At 46.1% G+C, this 17,759-nt stretch overlaps 1 protein-coding gene across 2 annotated transcripts in view; it reads left to right on the top strand.

Moving 5' to 3' along the window:
* LOC137427275 (uncharacterized) overlaps positions 1 to 11,415 on the top strand; it is a 41,785-nt gene extending 30,370 nt beyond the window's left edge. For both annotated transcript variants that reach the window (XM_068116658.2, XM_068116659.2), the window contains exons 4-5: positions 5,454 to 5,952; positions 7,677 to 11,415. In XM_068116658.2, coding sequence (XP_067972759.2) covers positions 5,454 to 5,952; positions 7,677 to 7,834 — 657 coding nt within the window. In that variant the 3' untranslated portion in view covers positions 7,835 to 11,415. The remainder of the gene's footprint in view (positions 1 to 5,453; positions 5,953 to 7,676) is intronic.
* Positions 11,416 to 17,759: the final 6,344 nt, after the last annotated feature.

The raw sequence follows: 17,759 nt of genomic DNA, 5'->3' as shown, positions 1-17,759 counted from the left end.
GGGGGACAGAGCCCAGAGAGAGCTGGGGGAGCAAGGCCGGAGAGGAGTCGGTAGAAGACGGAAAGACCACCAACCTGCCTGCGGTGATTAAGTGAAAGGCCCTCGGAGATAGCGTCATCGCGGGAGATTCCAATGATTCTGAACGCTTTGGTTTCAACAGCGTGAAGACGAGCTAGGTGTGAGGCAGGAGCACCAGCCCAGAGGGGAGAGCAGTACTCCATTGAGCTGCGGATGAAAGCCTTGTATGTGGTGAGGAGCTCAGGTGTGCCAAGGAAGGACTTCGCACGACGGAGGATGCCCAGTCGGCGACTGGCTTTGGAGGCCAGCTTGGAAATGTGGTTTTCCCAGGAAAGATCATGGCAGATAGTGAGACCCAAAAGTTTGAGTGACAGAACTTCTTGGAGAGGATTATTCAGAAAGTAGATGGGAGGGTTGTCCGGTCGGTCTTTTCGGAGAGACATCGTAAGAGTGTGAGATTTGTCAGGATTGAAAGACATGTTCCACTTGTTTGTCCAGTCTGTGATTTTGTACAGGTCTGCAGAGAGTGAGGAGGCTGCAGACTGCCGATCTGAGGGATGAGGAATGGAGCGGCAGAGAGTGGAGTCATCAGCAAAGAGATAGAGAGGATTTTCAAGAGAGTCAGAGAGATCATTGATGAAGACCAGAAAAAGCACAGGGCCCAGAACACTGCCTTGGGGAACTCCAGCCTGAACAGGAAGAGGAGATGAGAGAAACCCATTCAGGGCCACACGTTGACGACGACTAGAGAGGAAGACCGCCAGCCATGCGTGGAGATTTCCATGGATACCAAAGGAGGAGAGTTTGGTGAGCAGAGCGGGGTGCCAGACCGTATCGAAGGCACGTGATATGTCGAGGGAGACAGCTCTAATTTCCTGTTTGGCATTGAGGACCTCCATCCATTGTTGAGACAGCAGAAGCAGCATGTCCAGAGTAGAGTGACCTGGTCTGAAACCAAATTGATGATCAGAGATCAAGCCATTGGAGAAGAGGAAAGATTTCATATCCGAAGCAATGATGGAATCCATGACTTTGCGGATAATTGGGAGAAGGCTGATTGGTCTGTAGTTGCTAGGATCTGTTTTTGCACCTTTTTTGTGCAAAGCGGTGATGTTGGCTGATTTCCAAGCAGATGGCAGTTGACATTGAGCAAAAGAGAGGGTGAAGAGAACAGAGAGAGGGAGTGAAAGAGCAGAAGAACAGGATTTTAGGACCCGTGGGCTGATGCCGTCAGGTCCAGTTGCAGAATCGGAGTCGAGGGTTGACAGAAACTTTTCCACCTTGTCAGGAGGAAAGGACACGGAGTCCAGGAGCAGCTGGGTACGACTGGGTATGGTGGGTACAGAGAGGGATGGGTTTGGGACACAAGATTTAGAGGCAAACACAGAGTTGAGGCATTCAGCTTTTTCACGTGCGGAGTCAGCTGTGTAGCCGTTTGAGGTAAGGGAGGGGATGGAGGGGGAACAAACACCAGAAACAGATTTGACCAGACGCCACCAGGATTTGGAAGAGGGAGACAGATAAGAGAGTTCGGTCTTGAGAACGGAGAGATATTGTTTCCTGGATCTCCTGAGGGTGGACACACACTTGTTTCGGGCTTTGTGAAAGGAAATGAGATTTCCTTCCGTTGGATTTGCTTTCCAGGAGACGAAGGCAAGTTGTTTCTGGGCAACAGCCTCACCACAAGATTCCGTGTACCATGGACGGGAGGAAGGGTATGACAACTGAAGACGAGATGGGATAAATCTGTGCATGAGAGAGAGCAATTTACTTTGGAAGAATTCCCAGGATGAGTTGATGTCAGAGGTGGTAGAGATGGGAGACCAGTCCAGATGATTGATGGCTGCTTGAAGACCGTGCCAGTTGGCCTGAGTGAAATGCCAGACTCGTCGATGCTGAGCAGGCTCCCTGAGAATGGTCAGAGAGATGTCCACTTTAACAAGGACATGATCAGATGATCCGATTGGAGCAGAAGAAGAGCAGCAGACATTTTCAGGGAAGTTAGACATAACCAAGTCCAGAAGAGAAGATGCTCCGTTGACTGAGATCCGGGTCGGGAAATTGACAGATTGTGTCAGTCCCAGTGAGTCGCAGAAGTCCTTTGCTGAGGAGCCATGGCTGGTGAGAGAGGTACCCACACCCAGCCAACTGGCATGGTGACAATTGAAATCACCACATATGAGGAAGAGAGAGTTGGGATGAGTAGATGGAAGTTGGTCCATATTATCAGACAGCGAGATGTAGATGGAGTCATCACTGTTTGGTGGACGGTACAACACACATATGAACAAGAGGTGGGAGCGAAGGGGAAGCCGTAGCCAGAGGTATTCCTGGGGGTGAGGTGGAGAGAGTGCAGTGCAGGGCGAGTGAGGAAGAGAGTATTTGATAAAGATAGCAACCCCACCTCCAGGACGAGGCTCAGGTCTATCATACCGGAGGAGGGAGTAACCCGGAGAGATACTAAGGAATCAGAGACATCATGAAGGAGGAAAGTTTCTGTTAAGCAGATCACGTCTGGTTTGACAGAAGCAACCTGTATGGAGAGATCAGTTGAGTTTGAACGAAGGCTGGGAGGTTTGAGGTCCATACCGTTAATGAAGAGGAAGGGGGAGCATCGGATACAGAACAGGGGGGAGGAGGGGGAGGGTAAGATGTGGAAGAGGTGTAAGAGGTAGGGAGAGCTGTTGAAGGTGTGTCAGAGATTTCAGAATAGCTCGGAGAAAGGGAAGGATGGGGCGGACAAAAGGTTTGATGGTGATTGGGTGAGGCACAATGAGGTGTTATTTGAGGAGGGGGAAGAGCGAGGCTGAAGGTTGGGGGAGATGGAGGTGAGAGTTGGAAGGGGGAAGAAGCGGGGAGGACGCTTTGAGGAGGGGGAGTGAGAGGGGGGAAATTGAGAAGAAATGAGGGTGGGGAGATTTGAAGGGGAGGGGGCAGTTTGGGAGGGAAGGGACAAGGGGAGGGATTTGAAAGGGATGGGATATGGGGGAGATTTGGAGGGGAGGGGTGAGGGAGGAGTCTAGGAGGGGAGGGGCGAGGGGGAGTCTTGGAGCAGAGGGGTGAGGGGAGTTTAGGAGGGAGGGGGCAAGGGGGGAGATTTGAAGGGGATGGGTGATGGGGAGGATTAGGAGGGGAGGGGAAAGGGGGAAGATTTGAAAGGGATGGGTGATGGGGAAGATTTGGAGGGGAGGGGTGATGGGGAAGATTTGGAGGGGAGGGGTTATGGGGAAGATTTGGAGGGGAGGGGTGAGATTGGATTTTTGAAAGTGTACGATTAATGGGAAACAAACATTTATTGCAAAATGAGTTTCTTGTGACCTTCAAGTTAAAAATACGTTTAAGGATGCTGGAGGGAGGATGGAGTGCAGGAGAGTTTAGGGAATGTAGAAAAAAGGCACTGTAAGAGATGGAATTTTTTTGGGTGATGAATAGATTTGGTGAGCAAGTCGAAAGCAGCCTTTTAAAGAAGAAGAAGAAAAAGGTGTTATAATATATGACGGAATACAGATCTTGAGGGGAAAGTGTAAACATTGAAGGTTAATAACAGTGAAAACTATCTGGGGAAATGGGGGAGAAACACGTGGTCGAAGAACGAACGAACGAATAAGAATGAATAAACGAATGAGAACAAGGAATAAGAACAGAGAAGGAAATGTTTTTTTTTTTTTTTTTTAAGTTGAGATTTACACAAGGAAGTAGGCTATGGGGTGAAAAGACTGGGAAAACAGAGAACGAAAGTTATTGGAGCACAAAAGACGGACCGTTGAGAGAAAAACAAAGCCTCAAGGTTGTTCACTGTACAAGGCCTCAAGACACGACACGAATTAACACGATTTTCAATACAGGTATGAAAGATTTGCACCGAAAATCTTCCTCGGGACACAATATACATACACACACCATAAAATAAATACAGTTATAACGAAAATACAAATGGGAACAATTACTTAACTTCGATTTCAAATCGCTCGCGACGCGGCAAAGGCCTTGCTCGCGACGCGGGAAACAGACGATTAATTTATGAAAGATAAACACCGAAAAACTTCCAAGGTGCACACTATAACTTCACACACCGAAAGATAAATACAGTTTCGACAAAATACAATTGTGAACAGACTTAACTTTGAAAACGTGGAGACCGTGTGGAGCTTCGAAAATCCCTGCCGCCGTCTCCAAGATCCCGCGAGATCTCCAACTTCACTGTTTTGTCCATAAATCATGATCCAGTAGATACTTCACAGTTTTGTCCATACATCATGATCCAGTAGATACTTCACAGCTTGTTCCATACATCATGATCCAGTAGATACTTCACTGTTTTGTCCATAAATCATGATCCAGTAGATACTTCACAGTTTGGTCCATACATCATGATCCAGTAGATACTTCACAGCTTGGTCCATGCATCATGATCCAGTATACTTCACAGCTTGGTTCATGCATCATGATCCAGTAGGTACTTCACAGTTTGGTCCATACATCATGATCCAGTAGATACTTCACAGTTTGGTCCATACATCATGATCCAGTCGATACTTCACAGCTTGGTCCATGCATCATGATCCAGTAGATACTTCACAGCTTGGTCCATGCATCATGATCCAGTAGATACTTCAGTTTGGTCCATACATCATGATCCAGTAGATACTTCACAGCTTGGTCCATACATCATGATCCAGTCGATACTTCACAGCTTGGTCCATGCATCATGATCCAGTCGATACTTCACAGCTTGGTCCATGCATCATGATCCAGTAGATACTTCAAAGTTTGGTCCATACATCATGATCCAGTAGATACTTCACAGCTTGGTCCATGCATCATGATCCAGTAGATACTTCACAGTTTGGTCCATACATCATGATCCAGTAGATACTTCACAGTTTGGTCCATGCATCATGATCCAGTAGATACTTCACAGCTTGGTTCATGCATCATGATCCAGTAGATACTTCACAGTTTGGTCCATACATCATGATCCAGTAAATACTTCACAGTTTGGTTCATGTATCATGATCCAGTAGATACTTCACAGTTTGGTCCATGCATCATGATTCAGTAGATACTTCACAGCTTGGTCCATGCATCATGATCCAGTAGATGATTCATGGAACAAACTGTGAAGTATGATCCATTGGATACTTCACAGTTTGTTCCATGAATCATGATCCATTGGACACTTAAGTTTGGTCTAGTGGATAGTTTGAGACCTGGGAGGACCTTGTGCCACCTTCTGAAACCCATCCACCTATGGAGATAACAACCAATGAAACACACACACACAAACACACCAACCACCAGCTTTCAACCACTTACCTCCAAATATATTTACTTGTCGGTCTCCCCCAACAAATGCTTGTCCCACTCGTGTAAATTCTGATGAACATGACCAACTACACGATTGTATCAGCTTTTTGCATTTGTCTTTCCCACAGACAGTTGGATCAACATCGTTTGATCTCCAGCACCACAGTACAGAGGAGATGGTTGTGGCTGTCAATGTAGGAGTACAGGAGTTTGCACCTGGTATTGAAAAGCCAGAAGTGGATATGGATGTACATGCGGAGACCGAGGAGACGAACACTTATGAGAAGAGTTCAGACGAGGAGAAGGATTTAATGAGACCAGAGGAGGATGTGGAAGGGGTCGTGGATTGGGAGGGTGAAGGGGAAGGGGAGGGTGAAGACGACGGACAGTCACGGTTGCAGGATTTGGGAGAAGAGGTGGAAAGCGAGATATTGGTTGTGGCACGAGGAAAAGAACAAGCGGAAGTTGGTTCTAGCTTGGCGCCGAAGGAAGAGTTGGAAGACGAGTGGGTAAAGGGAGATGTAAAAGAGGTAGTAGCAGGAGGGGAAGTAAGAGATGGTGATGAAGATGTATCTGCTCAGAAGACAACGACGCAGAGCCTGCTTGAACGGACTGAGGTCCTGGCAGGTACTTAATCCTGAATTTTTTTGTGTATTTGTGCAAATGTATTTAAGCATCAGATACACATACTAGTGGTTCTAGACACATACTACACATACATATGTAGACACATACGCGTCTGTCGTTCCTCTTCCTGGATTTATGCCAGGAAGAGGAACGACAGACGCGCTCTTTATTGTGAGGCAGTTGCAGGAGAAGTACATGGAGAAGAGGAAGAAGTTGTTTCTTGGGTTTGTTGATCTGGAGAAAGCATTCGATAGGGTTCCACGCGAAGTATGACATGGGCATTGAGGAAGTTAGGAGTGGAGGAATGGTTGATCAGAGTGGTGATGGCAATGTACAAAAGAGCGCGCACAGCTGTAAGGACGAAGGACGGGAACAGTGGTGAGTTTGAGGTGAAGGTGGGAGTGCATCAGGGGTCGGTACTAAGTCCACTACTATTTGTAGCTGTGATGGAGGTGCTGGCTCAGAATGTAAAGGAGGGTTTACTGTGGGAGTTGTTGTATGCAGATGATCTGGTGTTGAGTGCGGAAAGTATGGATGGACTGAAGGAAAAGATGAACAAGTGGAAGGAATGTATGGAGACAAAAGGTGTGAAGGTGAATATCGGAAAGACGAAGGTGATGGCAAGTGGTAAAGCATGTGGTGAGGTGGAAAGAACTGGGAAGTGGCCATGTGCTGTGTGCAGGAAGGGTGTCGGAGTGAACTCCATTCAATGTACAATGTGCGCTGAGTGGGTTCATCAAAAATGTAGTGGTCTGAGAGGGTCATTAACCAGTGTGGCAGCTACATTCAAATGTAAGGTGTGCACAGAGGGAGCTGCAGATGGAGGAAATGTTGAGTTGGATCTTGGAGATGGCGTGAAGCTGGAAGGTGTGAAAACATTTTGCTACCTCGGAGACATGCTGAATGGAGAAGGTGGATCAGACTCGGCAACGGTTGCTAGAGTGAGATGTGCATGGAAGAAGTTTCAGGAACTGAGTGGCGTGCTGATGAGGAGGGGAGTGTCGTTGAAGCTGAAGGGAAAGGTGTATGCTGCATGTGTGAGAAGTGTTGTGATTTATGGGAGTGAGACATGTGTAATGAACGTAGAGCAGCAACGAAGGCTGGAAAGGGTGGAAATGCGAATGGTTCGGTGGATGTGCGGAGTATCGTTGAGAGAGAGGAAGACAAATGATGAATTGCGAAAGATGATGGGAATAGAGCCTGTGATTGATGCTGTGAAGAGGAACAGGTTGAGATGGTTTGGTCATGTGTTGAGGAAGGATGAAAGTGACTGGTTGAGAAGAGTGATGGATATGAATGTAGAAGGAAGTAGAGGACGGGGAAGACCGAGAAAGACTTGGCTAAAGATGGTGGAAGAAGAAATGCGGGCAAGGGGGTTAACAAGGGGAGATGCAGAAAATAGGGCAAAATGGAGAAGATTGTCATGGGGATCGCAAGGCTAACCCCCGCTCTAGCAGGGAAAATGGCCTTAAAATGCATGTTGTTGTTGTTGTATACACATACTAGTGGTGCAAACATAGCAGAATTATTGACCTATCCCCACCCACCTGCAACCATTTCCCTCCACAATTCCAATCTCTTCGTTCCACTTCCTATAATTTATTTTTTCCTTTCCTTCTCTACGCTGCCCTAATGATTGTGTTGGTAATCCCTTTCTGCCCTCCAATCCATTTTCTCCCATCGTGAAACTTTGAATTTGAAATTCTCCTTCCTCTGTCTTGCAGCGGTGGTGGCGGGTGGCGTGGTCGGTTTGCTCTTCGCCATACTTTTGGTGCTGCTGCTCGTTCACCGCGTACGCAAGAAGGACGAAGGCAGCTACGCGCTCGGAGAGGCCCCCCCGCCCGCGTACGGCCAGGCCCCTAACAAGGAGTTCTACGCCTGATTTATTGCTCATCTCGTTCCCTTTTCCCTCCTCTCTACGTTTCTTTGTCTTTTGCAGAAAAGGCCTTTGATTGAAATGGAACATTCATTCAATTTTATTTTCAGGTTACCATTTGTTTTCTTTTCTAATTGCACACACCATGATGCGACTTAACCGTCACGGTGCCTGCACGGCAGGTGAACGAAACAAACTTGAACCGGTTTACAATAACGATAAACTGCAGCACAGCCGGCACCATTTGTAGTGATTTTCTTAAGCAAAAATAACTGTTACTCTTTTAATTATTTTATTGAAGGATTATAATCCTGTGTTTGGCCAAACGTTTGCCTCGTTGACGGTACTTTATTCAAAAAATATCGACCAGCAGAAGTTGCTATACTTTTCTTCTATATTTTCACTTTGTTGATGGTACTTTTCTTTTCTATTTTTCTTTCTGTCTACTTGTTACTGTCAATGAAAGCTTCAATGTTCTTGCAACACTAAACTGCACCGGACTGCCAACTGACTGGCACGTGTTAGCTCTGCACAAACTGTGACTTTTAGAAACGATGGGATGTTGTCCTAAATCTCCGAGATCATTGAAGGGGTAATATGTGAAAAGCTGTGATTTCAGTTTGTGTGCTTTTTTCCCCCGTCCCCCTTTTTATTTTCTTCTGTAACTCAAAAATAATAATCCATCGGTCGGTGGTCATGTAATGTGTAGGCTAGTGCCCTCAGGGCAGCTGTGATGGTTACTAGAGCCCCGGGGGCAGCTGTACTGCTAATAGAGCCCCTGGGTAGGCTTTTGCATTTCTGTACTGCTCTATTTCTGCAGCAATATCCACCTTTTGAAGTATCTTCGTATTGTTATAATTATTATTTCTGCATACTGTGATGTTTTTCGTTTTCGAGCAAAATGTAAATATTTTTGCAGCCTCTAATGTTTTTCACTATAGTTTCTCACCACTTCCCCCTACTCCCCCACTTTGACACAAAATGAAGGTATACGATGAAGGAAATGTCATTTTGTGAGGTCAACTTTTCAGTCTGTGTTGGGGTTAGGCCTTGAATCTCAAAGCCTATGCCAAGTGTTTTATACTGACACCCCCCCCCCCCTCCTTGGAAGCAACCCCCTCTCCCCCTGCAATGTTTTCCTATCCTCACCTTTTCTCCCCCTTCCCTCCTTCCTTCCTTTCCTTTTCCCTCAACCTTTGACTTTATCTCCTTCACCCTTGCACTTTCCTTCCTCCTTCAACTTTGATTCCTTCTTCCCACTATCCCTCCTTTTGCCCCTTTTCAACTTTCATTTGCACCCCGCCCCCCAAACCCCTTCTTTTTCTTCTTTTCTCTTTTTTTTGTCTCCATTTTATATTTCATAATATTAACATATTTCGAATATCTATTTTTACCTGTTACATTCTATCATTCGATATACTATTTGCAATTGTCATTTCATGTGGCATTGCTTCCCTCTTCGGAGGGTGAAACTTGGACCTGGCTGAAGTCTTAACTGTAACTGTTAATTTTCTCGTCCTCATCACACCCGACTTTGTGTATTATTTTGCTCTTCTGTCTTTGTCTACGTCTAGCCCGCTTGAGAGGCGCAGCAATGGTACAGTTTGCTTGGATTTTGGGTCGACCGTTTTATCTTGCCGATGAGGACAGAAGTCCAACACCGCGTTGTCCAAAGTCAATGGAAACTTCTGCAAGGCCGTTTGCACACAATTCACGGTGCCTGTAGCATACAAGGCCACCTTTCATGCATTTCTGACTTCCTCCACTTGCACATTCATGGTGTAGCTACCTATGGAACTCTCTACCAGTGGATGCTGCAGTTCCCCAAAGGCAGGCTTGGGCCCAGTCTTGTTCCTGCCAGACATAAACGACCTCTCTGATGCTTTTGAAAAACCCCCTTCCTTTTTGAAGACCCGTCTACATCATATCGTACAGCACCGTCGTATTGCTGAGAGGCAGGTAGCAATCAATCACTCTGCTGATATAATGTTGATTCCATGGGACATGTCTTTCCACAATGGCACTTGTCGGTCTCACGTTGTCACTCCAGAACTATCGTGAAGCAAACTCTCCTCCCTATTTCCACCGTGAGCTGCTGCAGGAGACGTTTTTTGAACGTTTTCTGGTTGAGCTCCCAGAATGCCTGCTCTCCTCAACTAGGGTGTTGTCCTTTTCTCACTTGTAGAAACTGCCTCCCTAAGGTAGCTCAATCCCAATCTTTCCTCAAGGGCATCGTCAAACAGGCAGCACAACACCATCCCGTGGTACCCCCCGTCCTTACCCGTGGTCTTTTCTACACCCATTAACCTTACCTAACCCACCCTTCTTGCAGGTTATTGTTTCTTGCTCTCCACTCTCTCCTTTTCTGTTTGGTCATCATGTTGCTTGTTGTCTCTGCCTTTTGCCCAACTTGTCGTAATGTTGTCCACGGACCCAGATTGCATAAACAACGACAGAAAAACATTTTCGTTCCCAGTTTGCGCTTTCCACAACCATTTTTAAAAGTCGGTTTTTGACTGCAGGACATGTTAGGGAAAAAAAATGGCAGACATTCGATGTCCCTTCCGGTTTGGCCCAGATCTCAAAACGGCTGCTGGTTTACAGTTGTCGAGCATCGGTTAGTGCTTGGGGCCCGGCCTTTTATCTGCATTGTGAAGGTACTGAACTTTTGCTCGTTCTAAAACGGTGATTGCCATTTTGAAGGTATCAAGAGGTTTTTCTGGATTCCACAGGGAATTATTATTATTATTATTATTATTATTATTTTTTAACAATAATGCTGTTTTCTCACTCCTGTGTTTTGTGAAAAAGTACGTCTTCCTTTCACATCTTCTCGTCCTTCTCCATCCCGGTCTGTCCCCCACCTCTTCACGACGCCACTGTTGGGAGACCGCCAGGAGGCAATTGAAGGTCGGGGTGGGTATGGTGGAGGGGGAAATGGGACTGGTCTTGATTTTAATGTTTGCTGTGGTTTGTTTTACAAGGTCGAACTGCAATGTCGATCAATCCGTTTGGAAACCAAGCATCGGACGTTCGACAAACCATCCTGATTTATAGATGTACCAACCGTAAGTGTATTTTTTAAATTTCCCTTTAGTTCCTTTGCTTTGTTCCGCCATATCTTAAAAACCCCAATTTGAGCAGAACAAGAGCAATGAATTTTATACCAGTTACATTCCATTGGTTTTCTTGTCGTTGTTACTAAGGAAACGGTGTGTACCATTTTGTTACACCGTCGACGGACGCACAGGGCAGTGTCGATGCGACTTGTACCCACGTCTTAGTGAACATTGTTTGTTTTTCTTGTTCATCATCAAACCGAATTTTCTTGCGAATGGAGGGAGGGTTTTGAATTTGTAAAATAACTTGGCCCAGTTTGAGGAAGGCCTGTTGTGTGCATTGTCCCAGCAGAGATTCGGGTTGTAGCTTATTGCGATTTGTACAATTGTGATGAGGGCTTTGACGCTCCCTCATTGGTTTTCTTGTCCTAAAAGTTACATTCTTTTTTTTCTTTTCTTTTTTACGTTTTTATCCGTCTTTCTTCCAACTTTACTAGGACTTGTTAAAATAAAATTGTCTTTACCGAATGTGTTAGTTTTTTTGTCTGAACCATGGAATTGGGGGTGGTAGTTCCCCCCGAAATGGTACAACAGACCAACACCAAAAAGGAAACGTGGAATGGGTCACGTCGATGTGAAAAACGTTTTTGATCGATACGAGTTTTAGGCCGATTAAAAATCCAAATGGACAACGTTGCCACTCATTCCACTTGCTTCCGAGGAACGAATTCTCAAGTAACTGCAAATTTTAACATAGAAGTGACTACACTCACAACAACAGCCCTGTGAGAAAGATTATTCATATAGTCTCTCGGTTGGGAAACCACAAGAACCCAACATCCCTGGAAAGTTAACCACAACCCTCAATAGCTTCCTCATTACTTCCTCTTTCTCAAGCTTGGTTTAGCAAAGTCAAATGTTTGCATTACCAACAACACTTGCAACAACACTTGAGATTTGATGGGGAGGGGTGAATTGGGAGTTTTGAAAGCGTTGGACGATTAATGAAAATGCAACATTTATTACAAACTGGGTTTCTTGAGATTTTCAAGTCGGATCCATTTGAAACGTTAGCGAATGAAGAAAGGAAGAACTGTGAGATTGAATTTTTTTTTGAAATGGAATGATTTAATGAGCAAATTGAAAACAGCCTTTTGAATAGGAAGAAGAAGAGCGAGTTATAATATACAAATGAAAACATGGCAGGGGGAAGTTTAAACATTTTAAAACAAAACCGTGAACAGTCTGGGAAATTCCTTGAAATGCAGAAGAATAGGAGATTAACAAGTCAGGGGTGCAGAGAGTGAAGGAACCGGGAGGTGTATAAGCAAATTGTTAGTACGGGAGGAGGGGCCTCTTTTATATTTTCTTCGTTAATATTGTTGCGTCACCCAGTAATTAAGATCACCAGGGACGGATAGCCGAACCAGCTTTAACTCCGAGACGACTCCCAAAAATGTCGGTTATTTTTGGCACGTGCGGGGATGAAGGGATGCAAGAGATTAACTGAATGGAACACACGGGTTTATTCCGAAACCATGAATAAATAAACAACAGGTATTTTAAGGCCATTTCCCTGCAAGAGCGGGGGTTAGCCTTGCGGTCCCCATGCCAATCTTCTCCATTTTTCCCTATTTTCTGCATCTCCCCTTGTTAACCCCCTTGCCCGCATTTCTTCTTCGAAAATCTTCAGCCAAGTCTTTCTCGGTCTTCCCCGTCCTCTACTTCCTTCTACATTCATTTCCATCACTCTTCTCAACCAGTCACTTTCATCCTTCCTCAACACATGACCAAACCATCTCAAACTGTTTCTCTTCACAGCATCAATCACAGGCTCTATTCCCACCATCTTTCACAATTCATCATTTGTCTTCCTCTCTCTCCACGATACTCCACACATCCACCGAACCATTCGCATTTCCAGCCTTCGTTGCTGCTCTACGTTCATTACACATGTCTCGCTCCCATAAATCATAACACTTCTCACACATGCAGCATACACCTTTCCCTTCAGCTTCAACGACACTCCCCTCCTCGTCAGCATGCTACTCAGTTCCTAAAACTTCTTCCATGCGCATCTCACTCTAGCAACCGTTGCCGAGTCTGATCCACCTTCTCCATTCAGCATGTCTCCTCGGTAACAAAATGTTTTCACACCTTCCAGCTTCACGCCGTCTCCAAGATCCATCTCAACATTTCCTCCATCTGCAGCTCCCTCTGTGCACACCTCACACTTGAATGTAGCTGCCACACTGGTTAATGACCCTCTCAAACCACTACATTTTTGATGAACCCACTCAGCACACATTGTACATTGAATGGAATTCACTCCAACACCCTTCCTGCACACAGCACATGGCCACTTCCCAGTTCTTTCCACCTCACCACATGCTTTTCCACTTGCCATCACCTTCGTTTTTCCGATATTCACCTTCAGACCTTTTGTCTCCATATAGTCCGGCAGCTAAGCTAAATGTAGCATAACAATTGTGCATTTTGTGAGGAAAGCACCAAATTTGGCACACTAGTAGACTATCATATTATGAAAAGATCTGGATATTGGGCCATCTCAGATTCAGAGATTTGATTTTTGCAAGATTTGCAGATTTGCAAGCTGAGATTGCAACGCCAGGGACGGCCGACTCCTTCTTGCGAGCTGCCCACGTCACCCACACAAGAAGAGCTCATCAAATCACTGCAGCAGCACTGCACATCCTGCAACACCGTGCGTATGAACGCCACTGTATGACATATGCTGATGATGCAGAAGACCTGCCTGAGTTCAAAGATTGGTGTCACCAGAGAGAAGACATTCCCAACTTTCAGTACTGGGCAACTGTGCTGGAACTAGAGATGTTGGTACTGTTCTACGTGCGTTCTCTGCGGCAGGCTTCATTCACGATGTACCTTGATGCCTTGACGGAACTGGTCCCATGGTTCCATGCCTTAGACCACACACACTATGCCAGGTGGGTCCCTGTTCACCTGAGGGACATGGTTGCACTCCCAATGAAGCACCCAGATGTAGCCAGAGAATTCAGGGCTGGCAACTTCACTGTACAGAAGACGAAGAAGGTGTTCTCTTCGATCCCAATCGACCAGGCGCATGAACAGAATAACGCCTGCATCAAAGGAGATGGTGGAGCAGTCGGCCTCACTGACAACCCAAGTGCCCTGCGGCGTTGGATGATTGCCAGGCCAGAAGTTGCCAGGGCCATAGAAGAGTTCCAAGATGGCCATCAACACTGGGGGAGGCGAGAGGACACACGTCATCACGACCAGACACCAAGTGTGCAGACCTCTTTCGCCAAGGATGTCCGCGCCCTTGTCAGCGTCATAGAAGAGCTTGGCAACCCCTTTGAGGAAGAGAGCATGGATCTGGTTGTCCTTGACACAAAGGAAATTGCAGGTCCTGCTGCAGTTGAAACTGTCAGGAATGTGAAGAAGATTGGCCAAGAGCAGTTCCAGGTTTTCACCAGAGAATGCCTGGTGGAAAGGACCAAGCCAATTGATGATGCAATTCGTCGGAACAAGCTGAAGGTGTCATTTTGGAAAATGGCTGCCACAGCCATCAGGGGCTGAATTTGAGATGGCCCAATATCCAAATCTGTTCATAATAGGATAGTCTACTAGTGTGCCAAATTTGGTGCTTTCCTCACAAAATGCACAATTGTTATGCTAAGTTGCCCCACTAATACTTTCCTTCCACTTGTTCATCTTCTCCTTCAGTCCATCCATACTTTCTGCAATCAACACCAGATTTTGAGAGAAAGTGGTAATGGCAAAGTCCAGGCCTCCCACACCGGAGCGCACAAGATGGCCATGGCCGACGAAGAACCCGGGCATCGGAGGCAAGTGGTGAAGACGGCCTCCTCCGCCTCCGAAGAGCACCACAGCCAAAACCTCCCTCAAAATACTGCCGACGCAGCCAAAGCTCCACCAGCCCTCCAAAAGTCTCTCGGTCCCTGCTCTCAAATGTTGTGTTTGTGTCCTTCCCCCTCTCTCCCCATCTTGTCTACCGCTCCCGATGTTATATGTTTTATGTGTCGGTTTGTCTTTCTGTGTGATTAATGTTCGCTCTTTCACGAGCCTCGATCTTGTATACAAAAAAAAAAAAAAAAAAAAAAAAAAAAAACGCACTTTTTCTAAAACCAAAATGGCTGGCGTCTTGCCCAAGCCACGGCAAAAAAGCACACCGCTTATTTTCACTGCCAGAGCCAATCGTGTGGTTTCCCTCCCAGTTCGCCCCGCCCAAGTCCTACAGGCCAATCGTGTACCTCGGGGCGTGGCCTGCAGGCCTGCCTCTCCGCCCCCCTGATTCGCCACCTCTTCTGGGCGTGGCATTTTGCCTTAATAGGTCCACGAAGGCGGGCTTAGTGTCCGGGAACCTGCTTGCTTGCAGTTGGGGGTTGTTGTAATTTCAAGGATTGTGCACAAAAACGGTTAGGGAAAATTATACGGAAGGCACGCACTGGGAAAAATTATCCTTAACCCTACAGATAATTAGCATGGCACCATCCCTCTCATGATGCACAATTAAACAACTTTAAGCTGCAGTCTCCCTCAAATCAAAATGCTTCTACACGTTACATGGTCACTGGTACTTCCTATACAGTTCTACCTCTCCTACAGTATTCCTTTATCTACCCCCCAAAAAAGAAACTATTTTGTTTTTTGATGGTTAGGTGAAAGCAGATCTGAGAAAGAAGGAGTATGGTGAATTATTCACAAATTGGGGTAAAAAAAAATTGACTGGAGAGAACGGAGATATGATGGAAAGAAAATGGGAAAATGGGAGAGGGCAAAACATGTGGTCACGGGCAGGGGAGGGGGGCCGCGAGGAGAGAAGGAAATTATTATTATGATTTTTAATTTTATTTTTGGTATTTAAGACATTAAACAAAGGGTAAGAATAAGATGATAGGGGGAAGTAGGGGGTGAAAGAAAAAGGTGATCCAGAGAAAGATCGAACGTGAATAAACAAAAGACCGAACGAGGAGACTGGGCAGGCCTTAAGGCTAACCAGGCCCCAAACACGTCCGAACAAACTGACTAATAGTAATTCATAATTTTTTCGCCATCACAGACAGGTCGGTGGTCTCTCTACCTTCTATCACCCCCTCTCTGGTGTCGCACCCTCCACTCTCTGTGCTGGCACATTCTTTCCCCATGTTTCTGATGGACGCACACGGTCCACCATCCACCACCTTCTGGTGAAACTGCCTCAATCTAGGATCACTGTTCACCTCCACTCATTCATTCCAGAACAAACTTCCACATCCTCTTCAATCTCATTCTTCCCTCCAAATACAGCTGTTCACCATCATCCCAAAGCAAAACCATGATCTTTTATACCCTCATTAATCCCACACCCCACCCCAAGCCCTTTCAAACTTCCAAAGTTTTCCTCCGGTGTTTCTTTTTATATCCATTTTGTCTTCCTGCTCCCCCCCCCCCTCCCTCCATCCCTCCCCACACCAATTGTTGTCCAAATCTCCCTCTATCTGGCTTTAAACTCTGCTGTTGGTGTTCCCTCCCCACCCCCACTCTCTCTACTGTTCCTTTTGTCCTGATCCGTTCAGTATACTAGCTCTTCCACGAGCCTCAACTATGCACACAAACAATACCGGATTTGAACAGACAATGGGGACATTAACTTTCAAACTTGTCTCCCTCCTCTAAAACCTGGTGCTGTCTTATGTCTGTCTCCCTTTCCATCGCTTCCCTCACCTCAAATGGCACCACAGCCGACATCTTGTGAGAAGGCCGAATGCCTCAATTCTGTTTACTTCAAAATCCGGGCATCGAAGGCAAGTGGTGAAGACGAGGCATCCCTAACCCCCCTCTCTCTGTACCCACCTTTCCCAGTCATACCCAACTCCTGAATTCTGTCTTTTGCACCCGAGAAGGTGGAAAAGTTTCTGGCAACACTCGACTAACTGACGAATCCCTTGGGATGAAGCCGAGTCTCTGGTCCTCTCACTGACAGGTCAGTGGTCTCTGTCATCTAACACCACATTTGTGGTCTTGCACCCTCTGCCCTCCCCAGGTATCTGTAGGATGCACACTGTCCACCAGCAACCCCCCTCCTGGTGAAACTACCCAAACCCAGGATAACTGCTCATCTCTCATTTGTTCTTTTTTGTTCCTACCTGTTGAACCAACTATTGCATCCTCTTCAATTTCATTCTTCCCTCCACGTCTTAATGACAGCTGTTCCTCACCATCTCAGATCGTCCCAAATTCAAAACCATGATCGTTTCTACCCTCGTTTACACCCTCCCCCACTCCACCCCAATACCTCCTTCAGAATTTACAGTTTTCCCTTCTGTTTCCACCTTCTCAACCCCATGCATCCTCTCCTGCCCCTTATTCTTCCCCACACCCCTCGTTTGTCCACCCCATTCTGTCTTGGCTTTCAGCTCTGCTGTTGGTGTTTCCCCCCCTCTCTCTGCATTGTTCATTTTGTCCTGATCCGTTCAGTGGACTTGTTCTTTTATGAGCTTCAACTACCGATATGTATCCCAAAAAAACTTTTAGCTTGCCAAGTTTTTTTTTTTGTTTTTTTTTTTTACTTGCCTCTGCTCATTTGTCTAATGATACGAGTCTGGCTCATGTAGAAAGAGAGGAGAGAGGGGGTCGAGAAGCAAAAGTTTAATGTTTTTTCATCCCCTATGGATTTGCTTGGTTAGGGGTAGCATTATCCTCTTCACGTGAAAGGGCAAGGAGAAAACGTCGACCCAAAACAAACTCGCCGGGATGAGTGAAACTGGACCAAATTTGGGGTCATTATAAACCAAAATGGGGTGCACAATTCGGGTCAGGAACCTCTTAGATCCCAAAGCTCATAGAAAAGACGTGAGACATGAAGC

Source organism: Myxine glutinosa, chromosome 5 (genome assembly GCF_964187855.1).
Source record: "Myxine glutinosa chromosome 5, kmMyxGlut1.1, whole genome shotgun sequence".
NCBI classification, from domain to species: domain Eukaryota; kingdom Metazoa; phylum Chordata; class Myxini; order Myxiniformes; family Myxinidae; genus Myxine; species Myxine glutinosa.
The sequence above is the reverse complement of the archived record's forward strand: the minus strand, read 5'-3'. Positions and strand labels throughout refer to the sequence as shown.